Source organism: Vanacampus margaritifer, chromosome 1 (genome assembly GCF_051991255.1).
Source record: "Vanacampus margaritifer isolate UIUO_Vmar chromosome 1, RoL_Vmar_1.0, whole genome shotgun sequence".
In the NCBI taxonomy this organism is placed as follows: domain Eukaryota; kingdom Metazoa; phylum Chordata; class Actinopteri; order Syngnathiformes; family Syngnathidae; genus Vanacampus; species Vanacampus margaritifer.
The window spans coordinates 64,288,174-64,314,579 of record NC_135432.1 but is presented as its reverse complement, the minus strand read 5'-3'; the positions used below and the strand labels follow the sequence as shown (position 1 = coordinate 64,314,579).

General features: G+C 38.6%; 4 protein-coding genes across 11 annotated transcripts; 3 read left to right on the top strand and 1 right to left on the bottom strand.

The window, feature by feature from the left end:
- Nucleotides 1–944: 944 nt before the first annotated feature.
- On the top strand, nucleotides 945–7,110 carry gmfb (glia maturation factor, beta). Its single transcript, XM_077560680.1, has 6 exons — nucleotides 945–1,081; nucleotides 3,353–3,449; nucleotides 4,176–4,225; nucleotides 4,309–4,441; nucleotides 4,527–4,600; nucleotides 4,692–7,110. The coding sequence occupies exons 1-6, from the start codon at nucleotides 1,079–1,081 to the stop codon at nucleotides 4,761–4,763; spliced, it is 429 nt and encodes a 142-aa protein (XP_077416806.1). The 5' UTR covers nucleotides 945–1,078; the 3' UTR covers nucleotides 4,764–7,110.
- Nucleotides 7,111–7,817: 707 nt separating this feature from the next.
- On the top strand, nucleotides 7,818–13,337 carry cnih1 (cornichon family member 1). 2 transcript variants are annotated; one of them, XM_077560657.1, is made up of 6 exons: nucleotides 7,818–8,062; nucleotides 8,638–8,706; nucleotides 8,969–9,016; nucleotides 11,141–11,253; nucleotides 11,365–11,508; nucleotides 12,525–13,337. In XM_077560657.1, the coding sequence occupies exons 1-6, from the start codon at nucleotides 7,982–7,984 to the stop codon at nucleotides 12,550–12,552; spliced, it is 483 nt and encodes a 160-aa protein (XP_077416783.1). In that variant the 5' UTR covers nucleotides 7,818–7,981; the 3' UTR covers nucleotides 12,553–13,337. The 2 variants fall into 2 exon arrangements, with proteins under 2 accessions (XP_077416783.1, XP_077416794.1); XM_077560668.1 differs by lacking the exon at nucleotides 8,969–9,016 and having other exon boundaries at nucleotides 7,821–8,062.
- cdkn3 (cyclin dependent kinase inhibitor 3) lies at nucleotides 13,334–16,980 on the bottom strand. Of its 4 annotated transcripts, none has more exons than XM_077560616.1 (8): nucleotides 16,857–16,980; nucleotides 16,299–16,386; nucleotides 15,568–15,623; nucleotides 15,431–15,475; nucleotides 15,114–15,336; nucleotides 14,319–14,350; nucleotides 14,145–14,248; nucleotides 13,334–13,653 (listed from the first exon to the last, which is right to left on the bottom strand). In XM_077560616.1, exons 1-8 carry the CDS (start codon nucleotides 16,957–16,959, stop codon nucleotides 13,564–13,566), a joined length of 741 nt encoding a protein of 246 aa, XP_077416742.1. In that variant the 5' UTR covers nucleotides 16,960–16,980; the 3' UTR covers nucleotides 13,334–13,563. The 4 variants fall into 4 exon arrangements, with proteins under 4 accessions (XP_077416742.1, XP_077416752.1, XP_077416763.1 ...); XM_077560626.1 differs by having other exon boundaries at nucleotides 16,299–16,420; nucleotides 16,857–16,946; XM_077560637.1 differs by having other exon boundaries at nucleotides 16,299–16,420; nucleotides 16,868–16,922.
- A 148-nt stretch (nucleotides 16,981–17,128) lies between these two features.
- LOC144048502 (uncharacterized) lies at nucleotides 17,129–25,780 on the top strand. 4 transcript variants are annotated; one of them, XM_077560582.1, is made up of 15 exons: nucleotides 17,129–17,624; nucleotides 17,784–17,888; nucleotides 18,062–18,106; nucleotides 18,779–18,943; nucleotides 19,060–19,160; nucleotides 19,988–20,070; nucleotides 20,285–20,405; nucleotides 20,510–20,648; nucleotides 20,721–20,816; nucleotides 21,271–21,369; nucleotides 21,474–21,619; nucleotides 21,697–21,777; nucleotides 22,775–23,258; nucleotides 23,784–23,881; nucleotides 23,943–25,780. In XM_077560582.1, the coding sequence occupies exons 3-15, from the start codon at nucleotides 18,065–18,067 to the stop codon at nucleotides 24,052–24,054; spliced, it is 1,767 nt and encodes a 588-aa protein (XP_077416708.1). In that variant the 5' UTR covers nucleotides 17,129–17,624; nucleotides 17,784–17,888; nucleotides 18,062–18,064; the 3' UTR covers nucleotides 24,055–25,780. The 4 variants fall into 4 exon arrangements, with proteins under 4 accessions (XP_077416708.1, XP_077416690.1, XP_077416699.1 ...); XM_077560564.1 differs by having other exon boundaries at nucleotides 17,781–17,888; XM_077560573.1 differs by having other exon boundaries at nucleotides 17,741–17,888.
- Nucleotides 25,781–26,406: the final 626 nt, after the last annotated feature.

Here is a 26,406-nt window from a genome sequence, read left to right as displayed (position 1 = left end):
CTGCGCCGTGTGTTTATGCAAATAATGTCAATTGGATCGTCTGATTTTGTACCTTGTCACCCCCAAGGTGGAATAAAAAATCTACATTTTAATCATTTCCATAGATTGCCCCTTCAGTATAACGCTCTGGGAAAATGTAGAGAAATACATTTTTCAAAAGAGCGGTCATACTATTAAGATCGAATGTTTTCATTCATTTTTACAGTATATTGACCAGTGTTGTCAATTTGAATGACGTGACTTGCAAACATCAAGTGACCAAACCTGAAAAGTGAACACGTGAGCTGTGACAGGTACCTTGAGGTCAGTTTCAGTCGACAGCGGGTGGCATGAGCTGCATAAAATGTCAGCCACCTTGGATGGCTGAAAACAGATGGTTTAATCTCATTATTTATTATTCAACAAAAACAATTTTAATCAGAATACCGTTTTTAGATTATAGGCACATAGAACACATTATTGCAAATAATGAACATTTTTACTTGACTTAATTCTGATTTAAATGATTTTATAATTAATAATGATATTAGTATTAAAGTGTCAAGTAAAAAATATTTTGCACTCAAAACATTTGGATTTCAATCAAGACTAGACACGTTCCAAAGGTGACCATTCTCTTTGATGACATCACATAAAAAAAGCAAAATATTTGCTTTCAAGTTAACACGAGAGCTTGTTTTTTATACAAAAAATTGTCGCGATCACCAAATTAAATAGAATTCCGTACAGTTGTATTCCAATCCTAAAAAGGATATGTGTAAAAGAGAATGAATTCTGTTTAGCTATTAAAATAAATGGCGTCTTATTATCAGATATTATCAAAACATAATCAGTCCCACAGTTTATATCGTCGGTCAAGCTGCTCTTTGTTTGGTTCATACCTAAAAATTGCAAAATGTTATCGATATATTTGTCAAGACAGCGGCGAATGAAGTTTAGAAGCATCTCTTGTTCCGGATTGGCCAAAGCCGTCACAAGCGTTTGTGAAGTATCAAAAAAACAAAAAACATTGAACGCGTCCCTGCCATACTGAGTAGCAGCCTTCCGCGTCTTCGAGCTTCGAACTCCGAAAACAACAATGGTGAGTGTGTCGTTTAAGTCGGGTAGAGAGTTGACGCCACGTTCGCTTGTGTGTATTCATCTGGTGTTGTTTATTAACGTAAAGTTTTGGAGGAACGATTGCAGGAGGGAAAGTACGGTCGTTGGCTGGCTAGCGTTAGCTTTGTAGCCTTAGCATGAGTTCCACCCTTTAGTTTCAAGCCGAGAAGCTAATAGTCAAACGGTTTCCGGTTGTGGGTGTCAAAATAAAAGCTACATTGGCTTATTTGTGCTCCAAATTTAGAAGTTTTTCATGTTGCTTGGTTTATTTGTTTACTTATTTTGCTTCGTGTTACGAACCATGTTTCAACAACAACTGTAAATACTATAGACCTGCCATGGAGTCAGATAACTAGCTAATAAACTATCATTGCTAACATCACCTCTTCTCTGCTACGATGTTAGTTCACAAAGCAAAGAACAGTGAAGCTGTTACTCAATTTCTGAGAAATAAGTATTTTTTTTTTTATTGAACTTTACAAATTGGAAAAATTGAAGTCATGATTGTCATGTCAGAGTGTGTTTAGTATTTTTTTTATGCTATTATGCTAGCTAATATGAGCCTGATGTGGTTTGTTTGTTTTGCGGGTAACTCAATTACATGTTTAATAATTGAGGGAGTTTTTTTTTCTCTCTCTCTTATTCTGAAGGAGAATGTAGCCACATTCTGGTGTATGTAGGGAAACTTCATGCAGCGGATGCCGTGCAAATAATATGTTCCTAGTGATGGGACGATGATACCTCAAGGAGTGTATTGACACATTACACAAATTGTATTGACACTGTGTTGGTCACTCAATAGTGACCTCTGCTGTAGATCTAAAATCATTGCAGATAAACAAAATGAAAATAAGATGGTAAAACGTGCATGCTGTAAACCTTAATATTAGCTTATGAATTTATATTTATAAAATAAATTTAATAAATTTTATTTATTCACTTGCTAGTCTTTTAATTAAAATATGATCCCATCTTTGTATAATTTCACTTGGTCCATTTGCTTGCTGAGTTAAGTTGTTTATTAGATGCTCATATGAGTTGGCTTGTAAAATATAGCAAATTTGTATGTAATAAAATAAAATAAAATAAATAATAAAAGTTCAAATGTTGAACTTCTTACAGGTAAATTTACAGCAACAGCAAACAGTTTAATCTCCATCCAACAAACACGCAACATGTTGATACAGTTTGTCTACCTATAAATACAATTTGGCGCGGCACATCCAAACGACACACTTCCTGTTTCGGTCACGTGATTTTTTTTAGTAAAGCGATACACGCGCCGATACGGGGTTTCACACTTGCGCACTCTGCACAGTGCTGGCGCGCCAGTGTTGTTCGTCCCATCACTAGTTCCAACATGCACGGACGGGTTCTGCAAGCTGTTACTCCACTAGCTCTCCTCCTCCTCCTCTTCGAGATATTTTTCCACCCTTAATTGCTTTTGACTGTGTGTTTCCTCAATAAGAGAGAGTTTATTGATCGAGGCATTATTTAGCTGTGTCAGTTAGCCTACCAGCTGTCTTCCTGTTGAGAAATAAAGAACCATAGCAAAAAGTAGGACTGATGCCTTTTGTGGTTCCTCATTCTTTGTTTGCACTTCCTATTGTGTCACTTGCGCTGAAAGTCTGCCAAATCTCTGAGGATCTTCTCTCAAAGCTCAGAGAAATCCCGCCTCCCACCCGGGCCATCTGTTGAGGAAGGTGTAATTATGGAATGAAGACTTTGAAGGAGCGCTTATATCTGCGTGCTGCGAAGTTATGTAATGTGATGAGGAGGTGACACCGAGGTGGGCGAGCATTAAAATCCCGTTGAGCCAGCAGGGTACTTTTTGTTATTTGTGGTCTGCGGGTGAGATTGGGAAGGCTTCAGTCAGTGGTGTAAACGTCTTAGCTGATTAAGTGCCTAAGGCCTCTGCACATTTCCTTGAAGGCCATGTAAAGTGAATTCAGAGATGTGTTTTTAATTACAGTACTGTATAATCCAGTGACCAAATCGAGGAATGTAAGGGGGGGGGGGGAGGGGGGGGGGTGTTTAGACATTTACTTGTGCCAAGGCAGTACCTAGGAGATGTAACAAAAAAAAATAAAAAATGGAATCATCTATTCTAAAAGAAGACCTGCCCTCTCATGCACCACATCAGGCCAGATGTTGATATACGGCAGCGTAACCCCATGAGATTTCAATTACGAGCACTTGATTTCTCTTTGGCTTTGTGGTTATTTGTCGGCAATTTCTTTCTTTTTCTTATTAGAGCGAGACACTGACGGTGTGCGAAGTGGATGAAGAACTGATCCAGAAGTTGAAGAAGTTCCGTCTCCGCAAGGAGACCAACAACGCGGCCATCGTCAGTGAGTAGCGCTTCACAGTTCCTTCCTTTCATATTTTTTTTTATTTCCTGTTGTCCTAAGATTCAGCATTAATGGGGGCTTTTCATGGAACATTCAGTTTCGTCAGTCTACATTCTTGACAGTTTCCCAGAAGTGGGTCACTCGCAGCCTTTTAAGCCGTAAGCCAACGTTGTTGTGCTGGTGGCGCTCTTATTTACACCGCACACACGCTGGGTTGGGCGAAATGAAGGGGGATGCTTTAAATATGCAATCAAACGGGATTTACATCAATTTGGAAAAGCTTTGTCTAGGAGAAAATGAAGTTTTTGGTCATTTGGAGTCCATACTGATTTTCCAAACAAGGCACCTGTTGTCGCTTCTTTATCACGTCATCAATTCATTGTTCAAAAGATGACAAGATTTTAGGGGTGTGCCCAAAAAAATCGATTCTCATTTAGTACGATTCAGAATCGATCTTAAATGTCCCAAAATAGATTTTATTTAAATGATACTAACACACAGTAGGAGCGGCATGGCTCAGGTGGTAGAGTGGCTGTGTCCCAACCAGAAGGTTGTGGGTTAGTTGCTCAAACCTTGAGTAGCTTAAAAAAAATAAAAAAAAGGTAAAATGTACTCAAAACTTTCCTTGTAAAATTTACTTAGAATTTCTGAGTTTTTTTTTTTTTTTACAGTGTTCTTGTTTTGTTTATTCACTTACCATGTTTGATTTTCTTTTGACCCCCCTAGTGAAGATCGACAAAGACAAACAGCTTGTGATCTTGGATGACGAACACGAGGTAGGCTGAATTCTTGACACTGAACTGTATGTCAAGTGTGAACGTTCCGTCGTTTTTATTTATTTATTTATTTTTTGTTCCAGGACATTTCTCCCGACGACCTGAAAGAAGAGCTCCCGGAGAGGCAGCCCCGATTTGTGGTGTACAGTTACAAATACCAGCACGATGACGGACGCGTGTCCTACCCTCTTTGCTTCATCTTCTCGAGCCCCGTGGGTGCGTACGCAAAAAAGTGGCTGACGTGTCGAGATGGGCAATTTCGGTACTCACCCGAATGTTCCTTGTCTGCGCTCGGGGTCAGGTTGCAGGCCGGAGCAGCAGATGATGTACGCGGGCAGTAAAAACAAGTTGGTGCATACTACTCAAATGACCAAGGTTTGTGAACATGGCTGTATTTTAAAAAAATACAAACAAAAAAAACAACAACATACATTTCGAACCTGAATTTCAATCTTTGCCGCTGCAGGTGTTTGAGATCCGGAACACAGAGGACTTGACGGAGGAATGGCTCCGGGAGAAACTGCGCTTCTTCCGCTAAGGAACCTCGAAAGGTCCACCGAGCCGTTCTCTTTCCGAACCTCCACCTGCTTTCAATAGTGTTTACTACTTCCTGTCTTGTTCTAGACTTCTCACTGGTTGAAATGTTTGTGGGTTGAGGGTGGGACGGTTATTTTACAGTATACGCTATGATGCGTGTATACCACTAACCACCGGGTCCGATCCCAGCCTCCCCCCTTTTGTCGTCTCTGTGTGCCAGGTTTGTGTCCGTGTTGAATGAAAACTCCCATAGTGGACCAAACTCATCCGCGCTTCCCTAGTGTTCCACAGGTTCCAAAAGTATTACTCTCATTAGGTTTCGAAATACTGTTCTTCCCTTTTTTTTGTTGTTGGTATTTTGCAGAAGTGGCAAATCCACGACCAGAAAGTAAAAAGTTCCCACAGTTTGGCTTTAGCAGGTACACAGTTTGTGCTAGCTAGCTAGCTAGCTAGCGAGCCAGCTCCTTAGCAAGTAAATGAATACCCAGGGAGCTAGCTAGCTCGAGAGCTCGCTAGCTAGGGAGCTCGCTAGCTAGGGAGCTCGCTAGCTAGGGAGCTCGCTAGCTAGGGAGCTCGCTAGCTAGAGAGCTCGCTAGCTAGAGAGCTCGCTAGCTAGAGAGCTCGCTAGCTAGCACACGGGGCTAAAGCCAAACTGTGGGAGGGTTTTTACTTTCTGCACTTGGATTTGCCACCTCTGCCATTTTGAGAAAATCAAACATCCTGCCTCTCGACATGTGAAATTTAGCTTGTGATGAAGATTAATTTGAGGGGATTTAAATCATCATTAAGCACAATAAGGCACTTAGGAATTGAGTATGGTCAGGTTCAAGCGGGGTGTGCGATAATTTCAAACAACAAATTTAGTAGCTCTTTTTTCTTTTTTTTTTTGTTTAACGTAGTATATGAAAGGCCCTTGGTTTACAATGAATGGGGTTCTATTCATATGTTGGTAACCTAAATTTGTAAATTAGCTACAATGCTCAGTTTCTCATTATAGCTACTTAATTTTTTTTAAGGGGAACTGCAGGGTAAATTGGACACTTTATTGATCCTTTATGACGTCCTCCTTGGTGCCCTCGTCTCAAAACATTCCAAACTGGACAATTTACACACACTTTGTGAAAATCCTGAAGGCTGCGTCTTTCCTTAAATGTGCGATATTATTATTATTATTATTAAAATCTTGTATTTACGGACCGATTGCTAGCCGTGTTGATGAATGTCATGCGTAAAGTGAATGCTTCGAAAGACACCAATCTGGAATGTTTCAGAAGGAAAAGTATCAATAGGTTATTTTCTATTTGATTTTCGAACGGGATGGTGAGTCTCTGAATGTTGTGAACTCCTGTTTCAGGTTCAATTGCGTGGATGTAGCTCCACTTCCCCTTAACGCCATCTTGGGCTTCTATAGATAGCAAAAAACGAGTTGAGAGCCTCAAATGATTCGGGACACCATTATGCCAATAATCGATTTTATACGAATTCTTTATTTTGTAAAATAAATTGATTATTTTGCCTGCGTTCTTTTTTTCGTGTATTGAATGTGCCAGTGGCTTTAATCTTGGCCAGTTATCTTTTTATTATTTTTTAAGTCGTTTTAGGTTGTTGTTCGGTCTTTAAACCACCAATGACTGAAACAAAAAAATTATGTGACCAAACAAAAAAGATTTCATGATTAAAATAATTAATCGCCCAGCTCTAACCGCGAGTACGACTTTCGTTACAATAATTACTAGACGCTGCACTGTGAGGGTTGCGTTGAATGTGTAAGATGCCATATAGAAATGATTGTATTTTCACTCGCGGAGGCGGCACTTCATCACCAAGCCGCCAGTCAATGTAGCGGATCTGAGATTAAGACACATGCAGTGCACATATTTCCAAACATGACCATCCCAGTTAATCATTATTAAAAGGCCAAAAGTAAATATATGAGAAATCCAAAAGTTTTGATGGGCAGTTATAAAGTCCGACAGGTTATTATTATTTTTTTTTTACCTCCTTTGAATTATTCTGATATTTTTTGCGTGATCAATTTGTTGCAGCTGCATTCTATTTGATATATTTGCTTACACTCCTTTTGACGAAAAGCCTGAGTAGGAGTTGGGTTATAAGGTGATCGAACTGCTTGCTTCCCTCCCTATTATTATGATAATGTAGTGCCGTAGTAGTAATTATGTCCTGCTGTTTTTTCACCTTTCTGAATGAAAGAATGAAAAAAAAAAAAGTCAGACGGTGAAACTTGAGATACTGTACTGTATTTGTACTGTATTTTCCATACTGTACTTTATTATGAAAATGTGTCGATAGTCTCCTGTTGTCCAAATAAAAAGCGTGGATAATGTTTAGCTTGTTTTCCCACGAGTCAATTCTGTGTACTGAATGCTGTACATATATTATATGGATATTTTAAGATCATGATGATATTTATGTATGTAAACATGTTAAAAAAAACATTAAGAAAAAAACTGCAAAAACAAAATGGGAATATTTTTTAACAAACTAAAACATTAGAAATTACAAAATATGGAACAATACTGAATATAATAAGTATAATATTATTAATAATAATATTTAAAAATGCCCAAAAATATGAGCGCAAATATGCATACATTAATATTTGCACAGATACCATTTTTAAAAAAATACAACAAATATAAAATGGGAAATAAAATAAATACAATACAAATATTAGAAAATAATCTAGACTGTAATGCAATAATAGAAGACAATTACAAAAAATTAGGACAAACATGTCAGTTAATAATAAAAGAATAGATTAAATTAGACAAATATTACAAACGATATTATAAACCTGTGGTTCCCACATTGAAAAATATTGAGTAAGCAGCATCAGGGGGAAAAAAATACAGTTCAGCTCAGCTTTTGACATAGTCAATAAAAAAATATATATCTATATATATTTTGTTGTTGTCAAAATCGTTTAAAAATTGTAACGTAGTGTCTTTTTTAGACAAAACAGGATGACGTCAGTTGAGAACCACTGCTTGCATTGATTAAAAACCTCCACACGATGGCGGTAACTGTACAGGAAGGAACGTGACATGGCTGCATCACCCACTTGGAGAAGAAGAAACACATTCAGGAGAAGCTGTGGCTTGGGCAGGGTGGTAGCGCGAATCCGTGGCGAGGGCTTCTTGTTGCCTGCATCATCTGCTGACAAGGAACCGACGAGCCGGACCGGAGCGGAGGGGCACAATGGCGTTCACGTTCGCGGCCTTTTGTTACATGCTCGCGTTACTGCTCACGGCAGCGCTCATCTTCTTCGCCATCTGGCACGTAAGTACGGTGGACACTAGTTAGTGGCGTTTAGTTGAGTTAAGGTTCGGCCCAGGCAAAAATATAAAAGGCAGGCCATGTTGGACGGCCCCCTTGTAAATGTTACGCTTCTGACGTAAATAATCTTCAACGTGTGTGGAATTGATGTTTACGTCTACTTTGACGTAAACTCTTCGAGAATGCCGTCGTTATCATGTTGACACGACTGAAACCGACGTCACTAAACGCTTCATTCATGATGCGATAACATTCACTTTTACGTTGTTTAACTTTACAATAAGTCAAGTTTATTTGTTTCGAGCGCTGACAAAATCAAAGTTATTGCTGTTGAATGGGAAACTAGTTATTTAGCGTCACCTCGCGAGCTAACAAGCTAGCAGGCTTAGCGTTAGCCGGACGGGAGTCTCGCGAGAAGTCACGATACACTCGGCCACAAAAAGCAATTCTTGCAATGGAATTTTTTTTTTTAAACGCAGACAGTGACTTAGACACACTATAAATTATAAATACTATACCTGTAGAGGGCTAATTTTCAAATTCTAATGTAGCCATCTTCTCCCCCCCCCCCCCAACAGATAATCGCCTTCGACGAGCTGAAGACGGACTACAAGAATCCCATAGATCAATGTAACACTTTAAATCCAGTAAGTGGCCTCCCCACCTTCGTCCCACCATCCTTTGATTTTTGATGTTATGGGCGCATGCTGGAACGCTTGGATTGGAATTTACTTACTTGTGGAACAAAAACTTTTTCAATCATTTCTCTGCACTGTCATGCTAAATGAATAACCTGGCCTAACCATGCCTTCTTCCCGCTGTCCAACCTCTAATGCTATTTTTTTTGTCCCCCTTCCCTCTCCTTCCTAAACCGCTTTGTTTTTTACACATTGCCCCCCCAAAAAAAAGACAGTCAAAAAGGTCAAAAAGATTAAACGTGTCAAACTTGCCCTGAAGGTTTGTACCAGTCTTGAAAATGTAAAATGCCCGCTCATTGTGCACGAACCAATAGTGTTTGCAAATGTCTTTTCAGTTAGCTAAAGTCAACGTTAAGGTTTGGTTTGGGTGTCGACAATACCACTTTAAATCCACCTTTTTGTCTTGCAGGCTTTTGTCTAGAAATAAAAATGTATTGCTATTGCACTTGTTTTCGAGAGATGTTTATTTATTTATTTATTTTTTATTTTACTTATTTTTTTTACTTTTAATTTGTCTATTTTTCAAGGTTACCCTAAATCCTCACCACCACACATAAGAAGTAACATTTGATTGAATGTAAGTGATGCAAACCAAAAAACTGTTAACTGAAAAGACTTGCAAAGGCTCAAAACATGCATGATATTATGATTATTGTTACAATTTTTACTATGACCTTCCCTTTTGTTTGCATACCAGTACAGTGACAGGAAGGTGAAGGTCCGGTGATCAGTCTGATTTTACACCAAGTAACACCCCAAAAACTTTTTTAGCACTATAAGTATGATGACATTAAAATATATTAGCGTAGTAAGCGTGTTGATAGTTTTCGCGCATTTGGCCATTGATTCTGGTGCATCCTAAACTACATAAACATTATTCACATCTTAGCTTTATTTTGTTTGTTTGTTCATTTTTTTAAATCACGATGTCTGTAATGTGGTCCGAAACCCGTGGCCCCAGTTTTTGGCTGCAGCTCTGCGTTTCCTGAGGTGTGCGGCAGATGGCAGAATACTCGCGCTGTCTAGCTCAGCAGTTTTTTATGTTGTTATAGATAGGCCAGACATTTCACTTGTGGGAGGAGCTTTTAGGAGCAAAATTTTCTTCTTCTCCTTTTTTTTTTTTATTAATTATTTTGGAAGTGGTTCTTGGATTGCATTTAGCAGCACAGTGCAGGGTTTTCATTTTCAACACATGGAAGTCGACTATCCAATCCTAAGCACCCCCCCTCCCCCCACACACACTCCTCTTTCTTCAATCCCCAACCCCCGATGCATGGCTTTCATGTGGTGCCTCCATCTGCCCCTACTTACTGACAACCACCCAACCTTGTGACCTCTCACTAGCACGCCCGCTAGCTCATAGCATGGTTCCCGTCCAGTGTGTCACCCTCGTCTGTTCGTCAGGAAGTGCCATGGACCACTGAAATACTGTGTGTGTTTGTGTGTGTGTGTCATTTAAATTACCTCCGCTAAGAATAATTAGCAGCTATCCTGTTTGACTCTTTAACTTGCACTTCAGCGGATGGTTGGCTAATAAAATGCAAAATCCTTTTTTTTTTTTTTATAATAAAAATTGTTAAATATAAATCTTATTTCTTTACCTCCTTTTTATTATTTTTCTAAATAAAAATCAATAGTTATTGAGAAATGAATATACATTAAAAAAAAATGTCTCAATTTAGTCACAAATGTGGTTGCCGGTGTTTAGTTGAATACAAAGTTATTCCAAACTGAAATAGTGGCTATACAGCCAAATGGTGTTGTCTGCCATCTAGTGGAAGAGCATGTAATTGTCCAAGTTACTTCATGTTAGAGAAATATGAAAAGAAAAATGCACTGAGCTGTCTGTCACCAACACAACACTAACACAAATCAATATCACACTCGTTTTTTTTCCCAGTACAGCACATCTTTTTAATTTTTACTCAATTTTATGAGTTATTATGAAATTACTCTATCAATGACTAAAATATGCAGCCATATTTCTATTAGTTTAAGATTTGTATCAACTTTTATATTAACTAGATTATGAACATTTTTGTTGTACATTTAGAACAGAAAGTTTGCAATTAATCGTGAGTTAACTTTTTAAGTTATTCGATTAATTACGATAAAAAAAAAAAAATCACCTGACACCCCTAATTATTACATTATTTATAATAGATAATTAGTTCCTTTTGGACCACCTAAAGGAATTGAAAGGATCATTTCTCAATGTGGGCGGGACTCACTGGATTAGATGAATATTCATTCATGCACCATAACCTCCAGCATGATACATAAAATCTCGTTTTTTACATGTTTGATGATGTGCTGTAATGGTGGATCAGTGTATGACTTCTTCTTTTTTCTTTTTTTTCTTTTTTCCTCCCTGCGTTTCCAGCTGGTGCTCCCGGAGTATCTCATCCACTTCTTCTTCTGCGTCATGTTCTTCTGCGCCGCCGAGTGGCTGACGCTGGTCCTCAACCTGCCTCTGCTGGCCTACCACGTCTGGAGGTGCGTGCACGTGTTGGGTGCGTGCGGGCACCGATGCGCCATCTTGACATTTGAATTTCACGTGCACGTTTGTGTGCTCGTGTGTCTCGATCCCTGCGTGTCCTTTTGCAGGTACATGAGCAGACCCGTGATGAGCTGTCCGGGACTGTACGACCCGACGACCATCATGAATGCAGACATCCTGGCGTTCTGTCAGAAGGAAGGCTGGTGCAAGCTGGCCTTCTACCTCCTCTCCTTCTTCTACTATCTCTATGGGTACGTCACAAATGGTTGAAAACGCAGCGGAAATTGATGTTACGCCTTTTACAAGTCCTTACAATTAAGATGTTCATAAAAAGCTTTCAGAAAAGCTGAGTTTCTATGATTAAAGCCTTCAAAAACATCCTGGAAATTGAGGTATTCTGCATGAAAGCCATCAAAATTATTTCTGTTCTGTATAGAGCTTGCACGGAATCATGATATCAAATACTTCATAAAATGCCTTCAAAAAGTCTTCTTGAAAGGCGATGTTAACACAATTCCTTCAAAGTCTTAAATCCAGTGATTCCACATAAAATGCCTTCAAAACATCTTGCAAATAGAGGTAGGCGATGCTAGTTGCTTTCAAAAAGTTCTAGAAATGAGCTATTCTACATAGAATGTCTTTTGAAAGGCTTGAGAATTAAGATATTCTTCAAGAAATTCCTTCTGTAAGTCCTTAAAGTTAAAGTCATCAAATGCCTTTGTAAAGCATTAAACTCAGGTGTTATATACAATATGCCTTCAAAAAGTGGAGGTAAACTATAAAAAAATGAGCTATTCTCTGTAAAAGGGCTTCAAAAAGTCCTGAATATTGAAGTGTTATTTCTAAAAAAAAAATCCTTCAAAAATCTTAAATTAAGATATTCTACCTAAAATGTTCGTTAGGCAAGGCTAGTGATCTTCAAAAAGTCCTACAAATAAGCTATTCGACGTAAAATGTCTTTCTAAAGGCTAGAGAATTTAGATATTCATGAAATTCCCTCTAAAAGTCCTTAAAATTTAAGGTATGATGAGGTAAAAATAAAAGTAGACTACCTTGATACCTTCAGTTTTCCTTAAATTCCTTAAAAATGAGCTGTTCTGTGTAAAGGGGCTTCAAAAAGTGCAGAATATTAACTTACTATTCCTAAAAATTCCTTCAAAAAGTCTTAACCTCACTTTTTTTTTTTTTTTTAATGAAATACTTTCAAAGTGTCTTGCAAATGAATTTTAAGCCTGATGACAAAATGTTGTTCTTATTTGTTATCCAGCATGATCTACGTTTTGGTGAGCTCGTAAGGTGAGAAGCAAGGATGACGATGGCAAAACGGGTCAGGACATTTGGATCTCGGAGCTGTGTGAATACACACACACACACACACACACACACACACACACACACACGCCAACATACAACGCGCACACACACACTCAAGGGAGCGGCCAGAGATTGCCACAATCAGCAACACCAGACGCCATCTTGAATCTCTTGGGGGCCTACGCTGCAACATTTTACGGACAAACTCAAAGGACAATTTTTTTTTCCCCCCTTCCCACTTTCTCAGCCCGTACTTCCTTTTTAGGTTTCATGGCAGCCCGGGGGTAGCTAGTCGACAAGCCAAGAGTGTTTACGGACTAGTTAGACATTTTCCCGACGTGCGTTTTCGACAGCTGGATGATGAATTTGGACCGTTATCGCCATGGAAACAGGACACCTCCCTTTTGTAGTGTTCAAAGTGTGCGTTAGACCAATTTCAAAAGGTAGACTCGGCAACAGTTGGCGCTAGTTTGAAACGTCCCCAATGAGCACTGCTGTTTGCTGTTTACCGTACTTTATTTCCCCCCCACCTCCCCGATGTTTCTTTATTTTTGTGTTTTCTGTTTGGACGACTCCAGCACTCCTCGCTACGAGCCAGTCTTGATGCTTTAGACACTAGCAACAGCATCAGGCAAAAGTTTTTATCACGTGTTAGTTCATGTTGTCCAGAAACAGGGTGAAAACTATCATGTCGCATCACCAAAATGTCACTTTTAAGATTTGACCACTTGAGTTTATATGACGAAAATAAAACCATCCTACTCTGTTTTAGTTTTTTTTAATCGTACCGCACGTCCAAGAAAAACAGCAAAGGCAGAAGAAGCAAGCATAAGTAATATCAATGAGTAGCTGTTAAGCTTACGAAATAAGCACACAAACGGGAATTATTCCCTTTTTAAGTCATTAGAATTCACCAAATTAGAGTAAAAAAAAAAAAAAAAAGATTTCTTTTTATAAAGTGCACTCGATAACATAAAATGGAAGGAATTGGCTCATCGAGAAACTGAGCGCTCCGTGTGAATGTCTCGGCTCTCTTGGTAGGCGGCGTAGCTTTCCCGGAATTCGTGCAGGAAGTTGTATTGCTGTCGAGGAAGGGAAGGAAAAACGTGACAACTGTTAATAACAAGAGGAAAATTTAAGTATCAAAAGTCCTGAAACCGGCGAGCTATGTAATAAAAATGCTGTCACGGTCCTGGAATGGTGGCGCTACAGAAAGTGCCTTCAAAAAGTCCTGAATTAGCAAAGCTTCATAAAATGCCTTCAGAAATTCCTAAAACAGATCAACATCAAATGCTTTCACAAAGCCGTAACAAGACCTTTTGAAGGCAGTTTAGTTTCTACATTGAGACATTCAAATTCTTGGAAAAAGAGGTATCTACATAAATACCATGCCTAACTAAATGGCTTAAAGTTGTGACATTTGAGAATGTTTCTCTTTCCTTCAAAAAGTCCTCAAATTTTAGTCTACATTAAGGCCTTCAAAAAGTCCTGGAAAATTAGGTATCTACAAGAAATTATTTTTCTTTTTTTTATTAAGTCCATCAAATTCCACAAGTCCTGACAATGGCCTTACTTTAACGGTCTGTATGGCTCCGGGTCCTCTGTGCGCCCGCAAGATTTCGATGGCTTTGTTGGCCGTCATGGTTACGGAGAGCTGGATGAGCAGACAGGATGCGACTGGAAAATAAATTTGTCATGTTTGATGGAAATTGAGGAAAGGTGTCCAAAAAATTTAATAGATTCATACTTAATGCAGAGCGTCCCAGACCTCCATAGCAGCTGCAATGGAGAAAAAAAATTATAACTTGGAGGTTTATTTTTGGCAAACATTTTAAAATGGGGTATTAAGTCTGGCATTTTGAGGGGGAGAAAATTAAATAAGGCTTGTTAGATGATGATATAATTTGTCATCATTTGCGTGTTCCAAAAATTGGAGATGAGACTTCTTTGTGACAAAAGCTCCTTCGAAGGATGATTTATTACAGAGATCTCCGGTCACCATCTTGAATATCACGTAAAGAGTGTGTCAATCCAAGAGTGCGCGCCCCCTCTTTTGCGGAATACAGCTTTTAAAGAATCCAAATCAGTAAGAGAACACCTATTCTCCTCCCATCATCAATAAGTAAAACAGATTGGTTCTCACACGATAGGTTACATAATATTATTTTCGTACACAGTCCGCAGCTGTGTTCATCTTTTAGACAAAATATACTCTCAGGGTACTTTTCGTCCCAAAACAATATCTCACAAACAACAAATTGAGTGGCCGTGAGTGATGGTGCTCTCAGGGTATGTGTGTGTGTGGCAAAATCTGTTCTCACGAACAGAATGTGTGCGCAAAACACTGAGAAGGAATTTTTTAGACGAAAACAAGGTTAATGTCAAATTATACTGAGTTCAACACTATTTCACCTGCTCTACACATCTATAAAACATTTCAACATGGTTAATATATGAAATAAAGAATTAAAAATGTTAATAATGTCTAACAGGCTATAAAATAAAATTTGGGAAAAGTATAATAATTAATGTTGTCTCTCACTGGACGACGGTTCTGCGGTTGGCGTCCAGGCTGCGCTGCAGCTCATCCAGGATGTGTCCGCACTGCTCCAGGTGGGGCGCCTCCCCGTCGGGGAAGGGCATGTGGTGCACGCTCACGCCCTTCTGCTGGTAGACCTCCAGAAGCGAAGGCACGCGGTACTTGGACAGCTCGCCTCGGGTGCACAGCACAAACACGTCCTGCACGCCCTGGTTGCGCAACTCCTCTGAGGCATATAAAACACCCCATGTCAATGGAAATGTTTCTTTCAATTTTAGTTTTAGAATCTTTTAATTATAATATCCTTCAGTGGAGCTCACCGACGTCTTTGTGCACACTCCTGCGGATATCTTTGTACCTGCAACCTGCGCGCACACACACACACACACACACAGAGTCATTTTGTCGCACAATGTGCACAACGTTGGCCATGTATGAACATGTTGACACTTTCTACCTGGAAGGGAACAAATGCCCACAAACTGAGAGGAGCCCACTTCTGACAAAGGAACCCTGGAACACAAAACAAGAATCTTCAGTCAGACATAATGTAGGAAGTAGAACAAAGAGAAGACTTCAAGAATAAGGCAAATGATAGGAAAATGGGAATACGTTTTAATGACTCTAAACGGAGAAAAATAAAAATACTGGACAAAATAACACCAAGAAGAATAAAAAGGGGGAGAATATTATTAAATAAAAAATCTGATGAGAAAAATAAAAGTAAAACAAAATGGATGAAAAACATTATGAAAAATTGAACAATCAGAAAAGACTTACTAAAATGAGAATACGAATTAGAATAAAAGAAAAATAAGAAAAAATTGAAAAAATAAGGTCAATAACAAAGTTAAGAATAAAACACAGAATAAGAAAAATATGAAGGGACAATAACATGATAAAGAAAAAAATAATTACAAAAGTAATACAATTTTTTTTTAATATAAAGACAATTAGAAAAATAAGACTAAAGCAAGAATTGTAAAGGGAGGATAACGATAGAAAGTCGAAAAATCTTTACAAATGATTAGAAACATGAGAATAAAATGTACAAATAAAAGGAAAATAAGCATAATAAGATCAAAAAAACGAGAAAAATATTGAAATAAAATAAACGTTATTTGGAAAACAAAGACTGGGAGGAGCGGAAGCAGAAGGAGGCGAAGAAGGTAAAAATGAAAGGCAAACCAGGAAATGTCCAAAGGAGTGTCCTCTTCCTTGCCAACATCCTCTTCTTCAGAAGAAGAGTCAAACTGAAACTGCCCACTCCTCATGTCTTCGGACAGAAAGGACGGTCTCGTTATTCACAGCTAAAGTAACGAGAGAAAAGACGAGTTTTTATCCAAACTCCCAAAGAATTTGGAGCGCTGGCATGTTACGCATCTTTGTAACCCCAGTTAAGCACCTCCAGCATTTTATTTGATGCATTTAATGGCTAATCATGTAGTTATTACTGTACAGCAAAAACAACTTTTAAAAAAAACAATCATCATAATTTGTTCCTGTCTATTTCATTCAGCGACACAAACGAACATATAAAGCTTAGATTCTACCAAAACACGTCATCTGACGAGAAGCTAACGTTAGCCGCGTCTTGGCGACGCTGGGAAAAAAAAAAGCGTGCAGAAACGACACCATCGAATCACACGCAAATAACACAATACTTAAAGGTTATATTGTGTCAAATATAGAATCATCATATTAAGAGAATATGTGGTAATTGTATTGTAATTTCAATTTCCTCACCACGCACGTACTCGAAATGTTTGACAGCAACGTCGCTGTCAGCTGTTCCAGCGATTTGAAAAGCGCATGAACGCAGTAGCCAATCAGAACGAGGATAACCCATTAGCTACGCCTTCTCCAGGAAGCACAAACTTAGACGTCAAACATAGGTTTGCTTGATTTGTGAGCCCGTTCAATTAGGCGGGCGGGACACATGCACATAGTCTAAAAGACGGGCGGGGACTAGACAATGAAATTATTTTTAAATTTTATTGAACAAACAAATACAAACAACATAGGATTAAATACAGTAATGATCATAATAATCTATTTTTATACCGCTACCCATATAATAAGATATGTAAGTTACATGTTTTTTATACGTTCATCGTGATGGTGACGTCACACAGGACATCTGCTGCCCACACACTGAGCATAAAAAACAGTGCTCAGCAAACACTGGGGCTGTTTTTTTTTTTATTTTAAGAAGCACAAAAAAGGAATACAAAGGAGCATATCTGCAGTTGCCTGAAGAAAAACTCATTATGAAGGAGATTTTTTGTTTTGTTGAGGTGCAGCACGAAAGGGCAATATAATTAAATCTTTTTAGACGTGTTAAACTTCAAATATAAAGGAAGATTTTTACATGCACAGGAGGAAACATAATGTAAGGTGTATTCATGCCGTAGTGGAAAAAGGGGAGATATAATAAGTATTTTTGGAGTTGCTGACGAGAAATAACAAGGGAATACTGTATCAAGGAGCATCTTTTAAAAGGATTCAACTAAGGTATGCTTTCGTTTTTAAAAAACTATTTCGACTTGCTTTTTTTTCTCATATAAAATGAGTGTATAAAATATCCTAAAAGCTCCTTGTCTTTTATTTTTCTTTATTATTTTTTTCAGTGGCTTTGTTGTTTATTTGCATCGCGCGCGTTTTTTTCAGCAGACTGCGGCGGGCTGACCTCCTGCAGGGCATGCACTTTGGCGGGGCTTGCCACTTCCTTGAGCAGAGGGGCCACCGGTGGGGGGCCCCCCACCTTGGCAAAAACAGGTCAACTAACACAAAATGATGTTTAATTCAAGATACAGCCGCTTTACATGCATTTTTTTTGCCAAACACATGCTGCTTCATGCAGGCCGAGATGTGATTGCTTTTTAAATGTGGTCGTGAGTTTTCACAATTTGTGGTTTTACACCTGCGCGTGTGTTTGTTGTTTGTATCAGGTCATGAAGCCTCAGGAGGCGGAGCTTGTCACGGAAATCTCCAAAGTAAGTAGAGACACTGTGAGTGAAATCTGTGTGATTTAAAATCTGACATTTTATTGAAAAGAAAAATCTGACATTTTGGCAAAAAATAAAATAAAAAATTTAAAGGATATTTTTACTCTCATTTGCTGACTCCCATGTCACTCACCAGGCATTTTAAAGCCACACACTTTCAAAGTTGCAGATATTACAGTTGAATCCAAACAGGAACTTTAGATTTTTTTTTAAAACTGAGATTACTTTCATGAAAAAAAATGACATTTTGTAATATTTAATAAATACATTTAGTGTTTTTTCCTGAATATTTTAAAATACATATTTGATTTTTTTTCCTCTTTTTTTTCTGGGCATCAACCAGCCATTTTTATCCCTGTTTTTTTTACCGCAAAAATTATTTGAGTTAAAAAAAATCTGGGGGCTTCCACGACAGTGTAGAGTATGATGATTCATGTCTAAATAGATAAATACCTAAACCTTATATGCATACTTTTTTCCCGATTAGGCCTACTTTTTTGGCTACTCACAAGAATAAAATTTCAAAATCTTGTAAATCGTAATTCTTAAAAAATAAAAATAAAATGTGGTTAAAAATAAAAATAATGGTGAAAAAAAGAGAACATTTTTGTGGGAGAAAAAAAGGGTTATATAAACATTTATGATCTGAAACGATTTTAGCTGCAGTGCATGGTCTCGGAGCTGAAGACGGGTTTGACGGGCGCCCTGTTGGAGCTGGCCCATGTCCAACACGGAGACTCGGTCCTGCGCGATGAGCTGGAGGACAACCGGCGCCGTTGTCGGGAGAAAGCGCGGCGCTTGGAGGCCCTGGTGGAGTCCCTCAGGGTCAGGTCACATGCATTGTTAGGGAGCGGTTTTTTTTTGTTTTGTTTTGTTTGTTTGTTCATTTGTTTGTGCAGTGAAAGCGGACGGCTAGCTGACGACGTTGTCGCTTCCTGCAGGAGGAGCTGGGCGTGATGCAGTGTCAGGTGCTGGTGATGCGCGGAGACACGCAGCGCCATCAACAGGACGCAGAGAGCACTGCGGCCACATGTGCAGAAACGTAAGAGAAACGGGTGATTCAATTTCCACGTTTGAAAATGATTCATTTGAACAATTTATAAGAGTATGAACAATTTGATATGGATTTAATTTAAAAAATGAGCAACAAAAAAAACCCCGCTTTAGTTCAGATTAGATTTTTTTTTTAAAGGGATTAATGTATTGTAATCGTTTACAGTTTAATAACTAATAAACAAAGTTATGCAAAATAATTGATTTAAATGAAAAAAAGAAAATTGCTCTAAAAATTAAGTATTCAATAAATAGCATAAATGGAAATGCATAATTTCAGTTAAATGTAATGATTGCATGATTATTTTAAAAGTAAAAGTTTGTATAAAAATTAACAATTTAATTTAAAAAATACATAAAACAAAAGTTTAAAGAAAGTATTAATTGAATAAAAAGTAATGGGTAACTTGATCATTATTCAAATTCATGAAAAAATATTCATTTTATAGAATTTGCAATTTAATTAAAATCAAAAGAAATTAACAGTCACCCTAACAAAATAAATGTTATAAATTAAACAATTTAATTGAAAAATGATAAAAATGATCACTTAAAATTTGTACATGATTTGTACCTTTTAATTCTAAAAATATATATTTTTAAAGAAAATTGAAACAATTAAAAAAATACTTGAAAAATGTCAACGATGTGCCAATGATGTTGATGAAGACGAGCACATTCGGGAAAGGCTTTGTTTTAAGTGCATTCACACATAGTGGTTCCACTGTATCCAACATGACCGTTACACACACATTGTACTGTAACATTTCATTTCATTATTATTATTTTTATGTACTGTCATTCCATGAACTGCAGTGATCCAGCGGAGGCGTGCCGAGGAAAAGTTTTACTGCACTGCTTCCTGCAGGGCCTCAAAGCTGGATTGACGGAAGGAACAGGTCACAACAACAAACACACAAAATGTTTCTCTTTGGACAAGCTATATTATTATCCATGTGGCCTACTGTGTTTTTTTTAACACAACATTGTAGTTTTGCTGATGTTCATAATGTTAGCGTGGGCTACAGTTTGTAAAATAAATCAATAAAAACAAGTAGCATGAATGGCTCTCAAAACAAATGTAGGCGACTCACGAATCCTTGTGCAACACAGATGCGCGACACCAGGTGGCGCTGCAGCTCCTCCACACCGAGTGGGAGTACGTATCCACTTTGACGGAACTCTACAATAAATACAAGACGACACCTACTCAACATGTGACCACTCAACCTCAGTAAGATTGTCATATATTGTAATTCCATTGTATATGTAATGTAATATATATATGTAATTAATCAATACTGCCACGCTCTAAAATGTCCACTCTACTTCACGCAGCGAGAAGTTCGCCTCATTGGTGGAGCGGCTCCTGCAGCGCCACCTGCTGTTCAGGGACACACTGCAGGAGCGATTGGCCGCCCAGCGCTGGAAGTCCCTTGTGGGGGACGTCCTAGTGCGGCTGGTCGGACAGAACGAGGTGAGCGCGTGCCTTGGCGGGGGGAGGGGTCTCGAACGTCGACCGTCACTGAAGCGAAATTTGTGTTTGCAGACGTCTTTCTCGGACGTGTATGTGGGCTACGTGGGCGCGCTGGCCTCCTTCCTCCCGCTGGAAGTCCACAAGTTGGACAAGAATGAGGACAAGCAGGTCCGGCCAACATTTGTGAAATGAATCTAAATTATTCCATAAACTACAACTAGATTGGGTGTAAAAAAAAAAAATCTAATTGTTTAAATTAACATTTAGTTTTCGAAATTAATAATTTTATCTACCGGTAAATTTAAAATGTAAGTGTTGACGCCCCCTGCTGGCAGTAGACGGAATAAATACAAAGAAAAGTTTGCATGGAACTTCCTGTCTACACTATGGACACGTACACTGCGATTAAAAAAAAAACGTATAAAATTTGTATTTGAAAAGAACAATAAATCTTTTAAATACAGGCCTGAAAACCTTTATATTTAGAAAGGTATATGAAATTTTGAGATCATGTTGATGAAAAGTGCATTACAAATTTAATTTATTATTATTTAAAAATAAATAAATAGTGTTAACATTTGAAATAATAATAATAACTGTAGCTTGTGCACTGTGAAAACAGGGAAGCAGCCAAGCGGGGAAGGAAAATGAGCAAATCCAAGTGCTGTCGCTTCTTTTGGCGCCCGTCACTCGTGTCCACGCTTACCTCAGTCACATCCAGGTCAGATACCTCACACAAAACGTTTCACCACTCCAACTATACTGAAAAATATCTAACAGAACAATACATTATTAAAATAATGAAATTGCTTTGCGGCTGTTGAGAATTTGCTGCAGTGGACGGGCAAAGAGCATCCGGACTGCAGCCTGCTTCTGAGCACCGAGCGAGCGCTGAGGGACGTTTTGTCGCGATGTCACGTCATCCTGGAGGAGGACGTCCGCTGGGAAGGCGGAGAAGCGCCGCTGCCGCCGTATGTGGACAAAGTAGTCGACTTCATATGTAGTTGTTCACCTAAAAGTGTCTATCTTTGCATGACTTGTTTTTTAGTAATTGCAGCGACGCAGAGGCCGGCGACTCGTGTGCAAACAGCGCCCCTCAGAGGACAACGCGGGAGCGCGCAGTGCCGAGGTGAGTGCGGGCGCCCTCTAGTGGCAGTGGAGGGAATACAAAGAAAAGTTTGCATGCACCCTTCTTTCTAATGTATGGTAAAATACTGCTGTCCATGATAATAAATAAAAACAAGTTTTACATTTTTATTTTTATTTATTTACATTGTCAATTAATTTCAATTATATACTAATGCTTAAAACATTTATTGAAATCCACATATAAATTGCAGGGATGTGATTTTTCCGCTAATTCGCGGAATTCCGCTTTTTTTATCCCCCCCCCCCAAAAAAAAAATCGATTTATTTTTTTTTATTTTTTTTTAGTAGTAGTAGTTCATTGTGTATGCACATGAGTCCGACAGATAACATCTTCTGCTATAACAAAGACATTTGTGGTATGCTCTGATATGAGTTACTTTTCATTTGGTCATGATATAATTATTTGGTCATGCTTACCCCCCCCCCAATCCATCCCCCCCCCCCCCCCGGCTAAATTTTCCGATAATTTCACTTTGGTCAAATCACATCCCTGAAATTGACAATTTAATACATATTTTTTTGTATTTGTTAATCATTATTTTTAAATAAATAAATCTTATTTTTTGTATTAAAATATAAAAAAATTAGCTTGAATCATTTTAATTTTAAACTCAAGATATATGTGTATATCAACAAAAATATATATAACATAAAATAAATAAAATCAGAAATAACCAGAATATACAAAACGTTTCTGACAAAAAACTTTTAAATCTGTAATTTTAATTAAAAAAATTAATGAAAGATGAAAATTAAATTTATTTATTTTTAAATGAAAATATAATATATAATAAATTGGTAAAACAAATTTGAGATTTTTCAAAATTTCATTTTAAATCAAATGATCAAAATTCAAATCAGTAAACTTGAAATTGTTTCTATTTTTCAATTTTTTGACTGACATCCTGTTTCCCCCCCTAAACATCAGAAAATATCTCAATTTAAAAACACTTGTGTGAATATCATCTCTCCTCCAGACGGAACCAGCAGGTGTCAAGCCTGATAAACGGGTCTGGCGTGGACCAGCACGCCATGCGCGTGGAATGCTGGTCCTGCAGCCCGGTGAGGCGGCAGACCTGCCACTGCGCGCACGCCCACTGTTGCCCCGTCACTCCAGAACCGGCGGGTCACCCGGGCCCCGAGGATCCACGGACGGATCCGGACGACACGTCTCCCTTTGATGACTCCTCGGTGACCTCCTGCAGGGAAGATGATGACGAGGAAGAGGACAGTCAGGTTCCGGTCCTCCTCAAGCCGTCCTCCCAACAACATTCGGAGAGGAGCGTTTGCCTCCGCTGGCAGATTCCCAGACGCACCCCACACCCTCCTCTGAGGACCCCCTCGGACCTGTCAACTCCCGCTGGCTCCTGTGGAAAAAGGCTGGTCACCGTCAGGACAGGATCGCCGCCGCTTCGAGTCAAGAGTGCCTTCAGGCCCATCTGGGACAACCCGACTAAGCAGGTGACCTTTTTTTTTTTATTAGCATAAAACTAGTGTTCAGGATAAGTCAGTAAAATCACGGCCGGTTAAAATGTAATGGTTCAGCTTTGTTCATTAAGGTCTTCAGGCCCATCTGGGACAACCCAACTAAGCAAGAGTCCACTTTGAACACTTTTTAGTCTTAGCATAAGGCTACTGTTGATGCTAAGCTGCAGTCCCTTTCAAGCTGATTTAAGGAAAAAAAAAAGTAATTTTTGTCAAGACGGTCTTTAGGCCCATCTAGGACAACCCGGCTAAGCAGGTGACTGCTTTCGCACCCTTTTTTTTGTGTTAGCATCACGTTAGCATTGATGTCAGGCTGGTAAAAACACTCCTAGTTGCTAAAAAGCTATTTTATGTCTTCAGGCCCCATCTGCGACAGCCCGACTTAGCGGGTGACAGCTTTCACCCCTTTAATGACAAGCCACAACCCCTCTTAAGCTGTCTTTTGCCCACCTTTTTTTCACAAGGACCCACCCGAATAAAAAGCTTCAGCACTCTTTGAAGTTGCAGGCGCAGGCGTCTCCTGAGAAGGAGCACAGAGGCTTCCTGCCGGTCCAGACCTCCACCAGGGCAAACTTTCTGACTTTGAGAGAACACCTGAGGTAAGCCGCACCGAAAGGATGTTTGCCTGGTCGGCAATGTCACGGTTTTGTTGATCTTTAGATCCGGACAAGGCCTGGCCCAGCTACCGCCGTCGGGGTTCTCTTTGGCGCCATCCAGTGGACGGTTGTGGGAGGACAGCGAGGACAGTGAGGGACCCAACAGCACCGTTTGACTAGCCTGTCAGGAAATCGTGCCCGTGTCCAAATTCACAATGCTGGTTTCCTCCGAAGACCAAATTTGTCGGCTACATGACGTCACTCCCGACGCGACTCGACAGCACGCACAGACTTGCATATGAATGTATTGTCAATACTGCTTGTCGGGTAGCATATTGACCGACAATCCATTCATGTGTAAATCAGTCATAAGTCTGTGCGTGCTGTCGTGTCGCGCCGGGACTGACGTCAGGCAGCCGACAAATTCGGCCTTCGGAGGACCCAGCCTTGTGAATTTGGCAATGTAAAAACTTGAAGAGTGGCGATGCGCACGAAGACGACGTCACATAAATAGACGAATTTGATTGGCCGGCCTGTTTCCTGCCGGAGCCGAATCGCTGTCTATGGACGCCTGTCATTCTTATTCAAGAAAGTGGGTGTGGTTTGCCAGGTTTGACTGCTTCAGGTCTTCTCAAACATTGCAATGTCACTATGCGGACTTGCGGAGTTATTTAGTTCATAGCAATTAGAATGACCCAATTAAGTGTTTAGCGGCACATTACAAATGTACATATTATTTGTGACGTAATGAGCATAAAATCATATTTTGCCGTGGTAGAAATTCTTACGAGAAGAAAGTGGCACTTTCCAAGAGATAGGTAAGAAAATCAGACAATTTGTAATTGCCTATAAATGCCACAAGATGGAGCCAAAGCACTTTTCTGCATGACTAAATGAAGTTCCACACCTCATTTCTACAGATTTGACCAAGATGGCACTAAAGCAATACTTTAATATTAGACATGATTATGGCCTGAGCACAATAACATAAAATGGGTGACTTTTCAATGAATAGCAGAGAATAGATTTGAAGAAGAAGAAAAAAAATACAAATGCTGAACCACATAAGGTTATAAACTAGAAGTGTGACTCAAATCAATTTTCAATTTTTTGGGGTTATTAATAGTTTAGAGACCTTGTTTAATTTGAACTTTTCCAAATCCTCTTGGCAGACTGATTGTGTTGAATCAAAATAAGACATTAGCAAACATCGGCCTTCACTTTGAAAACAATGCTCAATATGGCATCTTTAAAAAAAAAAAAGGGTCTCGAACAGGCCTAATATATCATTATATTAGATCCGCGCCTCTAATAAAGTGCCTGAAATTCAACGTACGTCACTCTCCGCAGTTGAGCAAATCAACGGCCTTGGCCACTAAATGTATTACTTAGAAAAACGTGTCCAGCCTTGTCAAACAAGAGCAGTGAGGAGGGGGCTTAGAGTAGAAAATAAGACTGGCTGATTTATTCAACTCATCAAGACCGTTAATAATAATAATAATACAAAGCAGTTAAAAGGCCACATAGCATCCGGAGAACCCAGCAAAGAACCTAAAAATACTGTCTAGAAAAAAAAAAAAAACATGCTTCTCCGTTTAAAAGAGGAAGAGAAGCAGCTTGTTGTGATGTTCATCATCATCTTCATGGGAGCTGGAGAGGGTTCGATGTCTTTTGAATCCATGTGCGATGGGGGATGGGGGTGGTGGGCTGGCTCCTCAAACAGGACGGCCTAAAGTGCACAAGGTGTGTTTCTCCCACCCCAAAAAAAAAAAAAAAAAAAAAAAAGTTTTGAATGAGTCTTAGCAGGATGAAGTGCTCGCCAGATTAACCTTTTTTTTTTTTTTTAACAAAAAAACAAAAAACCCAACAACTTTCAAACAGAATAAAATGTCTACCCATGGAGATTGTCTGTTATTTTTGTGGTTTTGATGCGACTGTCGCAGCATCGCTTTTGATTATTATTATTCGGCATTATTGGATTGAACAGCTGCAGATGAGTACAACCAGAAATGTTACTTTATACAAATTATTTAGTCAGTGTATACATTTTCATTTTATATATATACACACACACATATATACATATATATATATATATATATATATATATATATATACACGCACATATATATGCACACATATATATATATATATATATACACGCACATATATATGCACACATATATATATATATACACACACATATATATGTACATATATACAGTATATATATACACACACATATGTACACATATATATATACACACATATATACGCACACATATATATACGTACATATATATATATATATATATATATATACACACACATATATATACGTACATATGTATATATACACACATATATATACGTACATATGTATATATACACACATATATATATATACACACATATATATACACACGTACATATATATGTACACATATATATACACACATATATATGTACATATATATATACACACATATATATGTACATATATATATATATATATATATACACGTGTG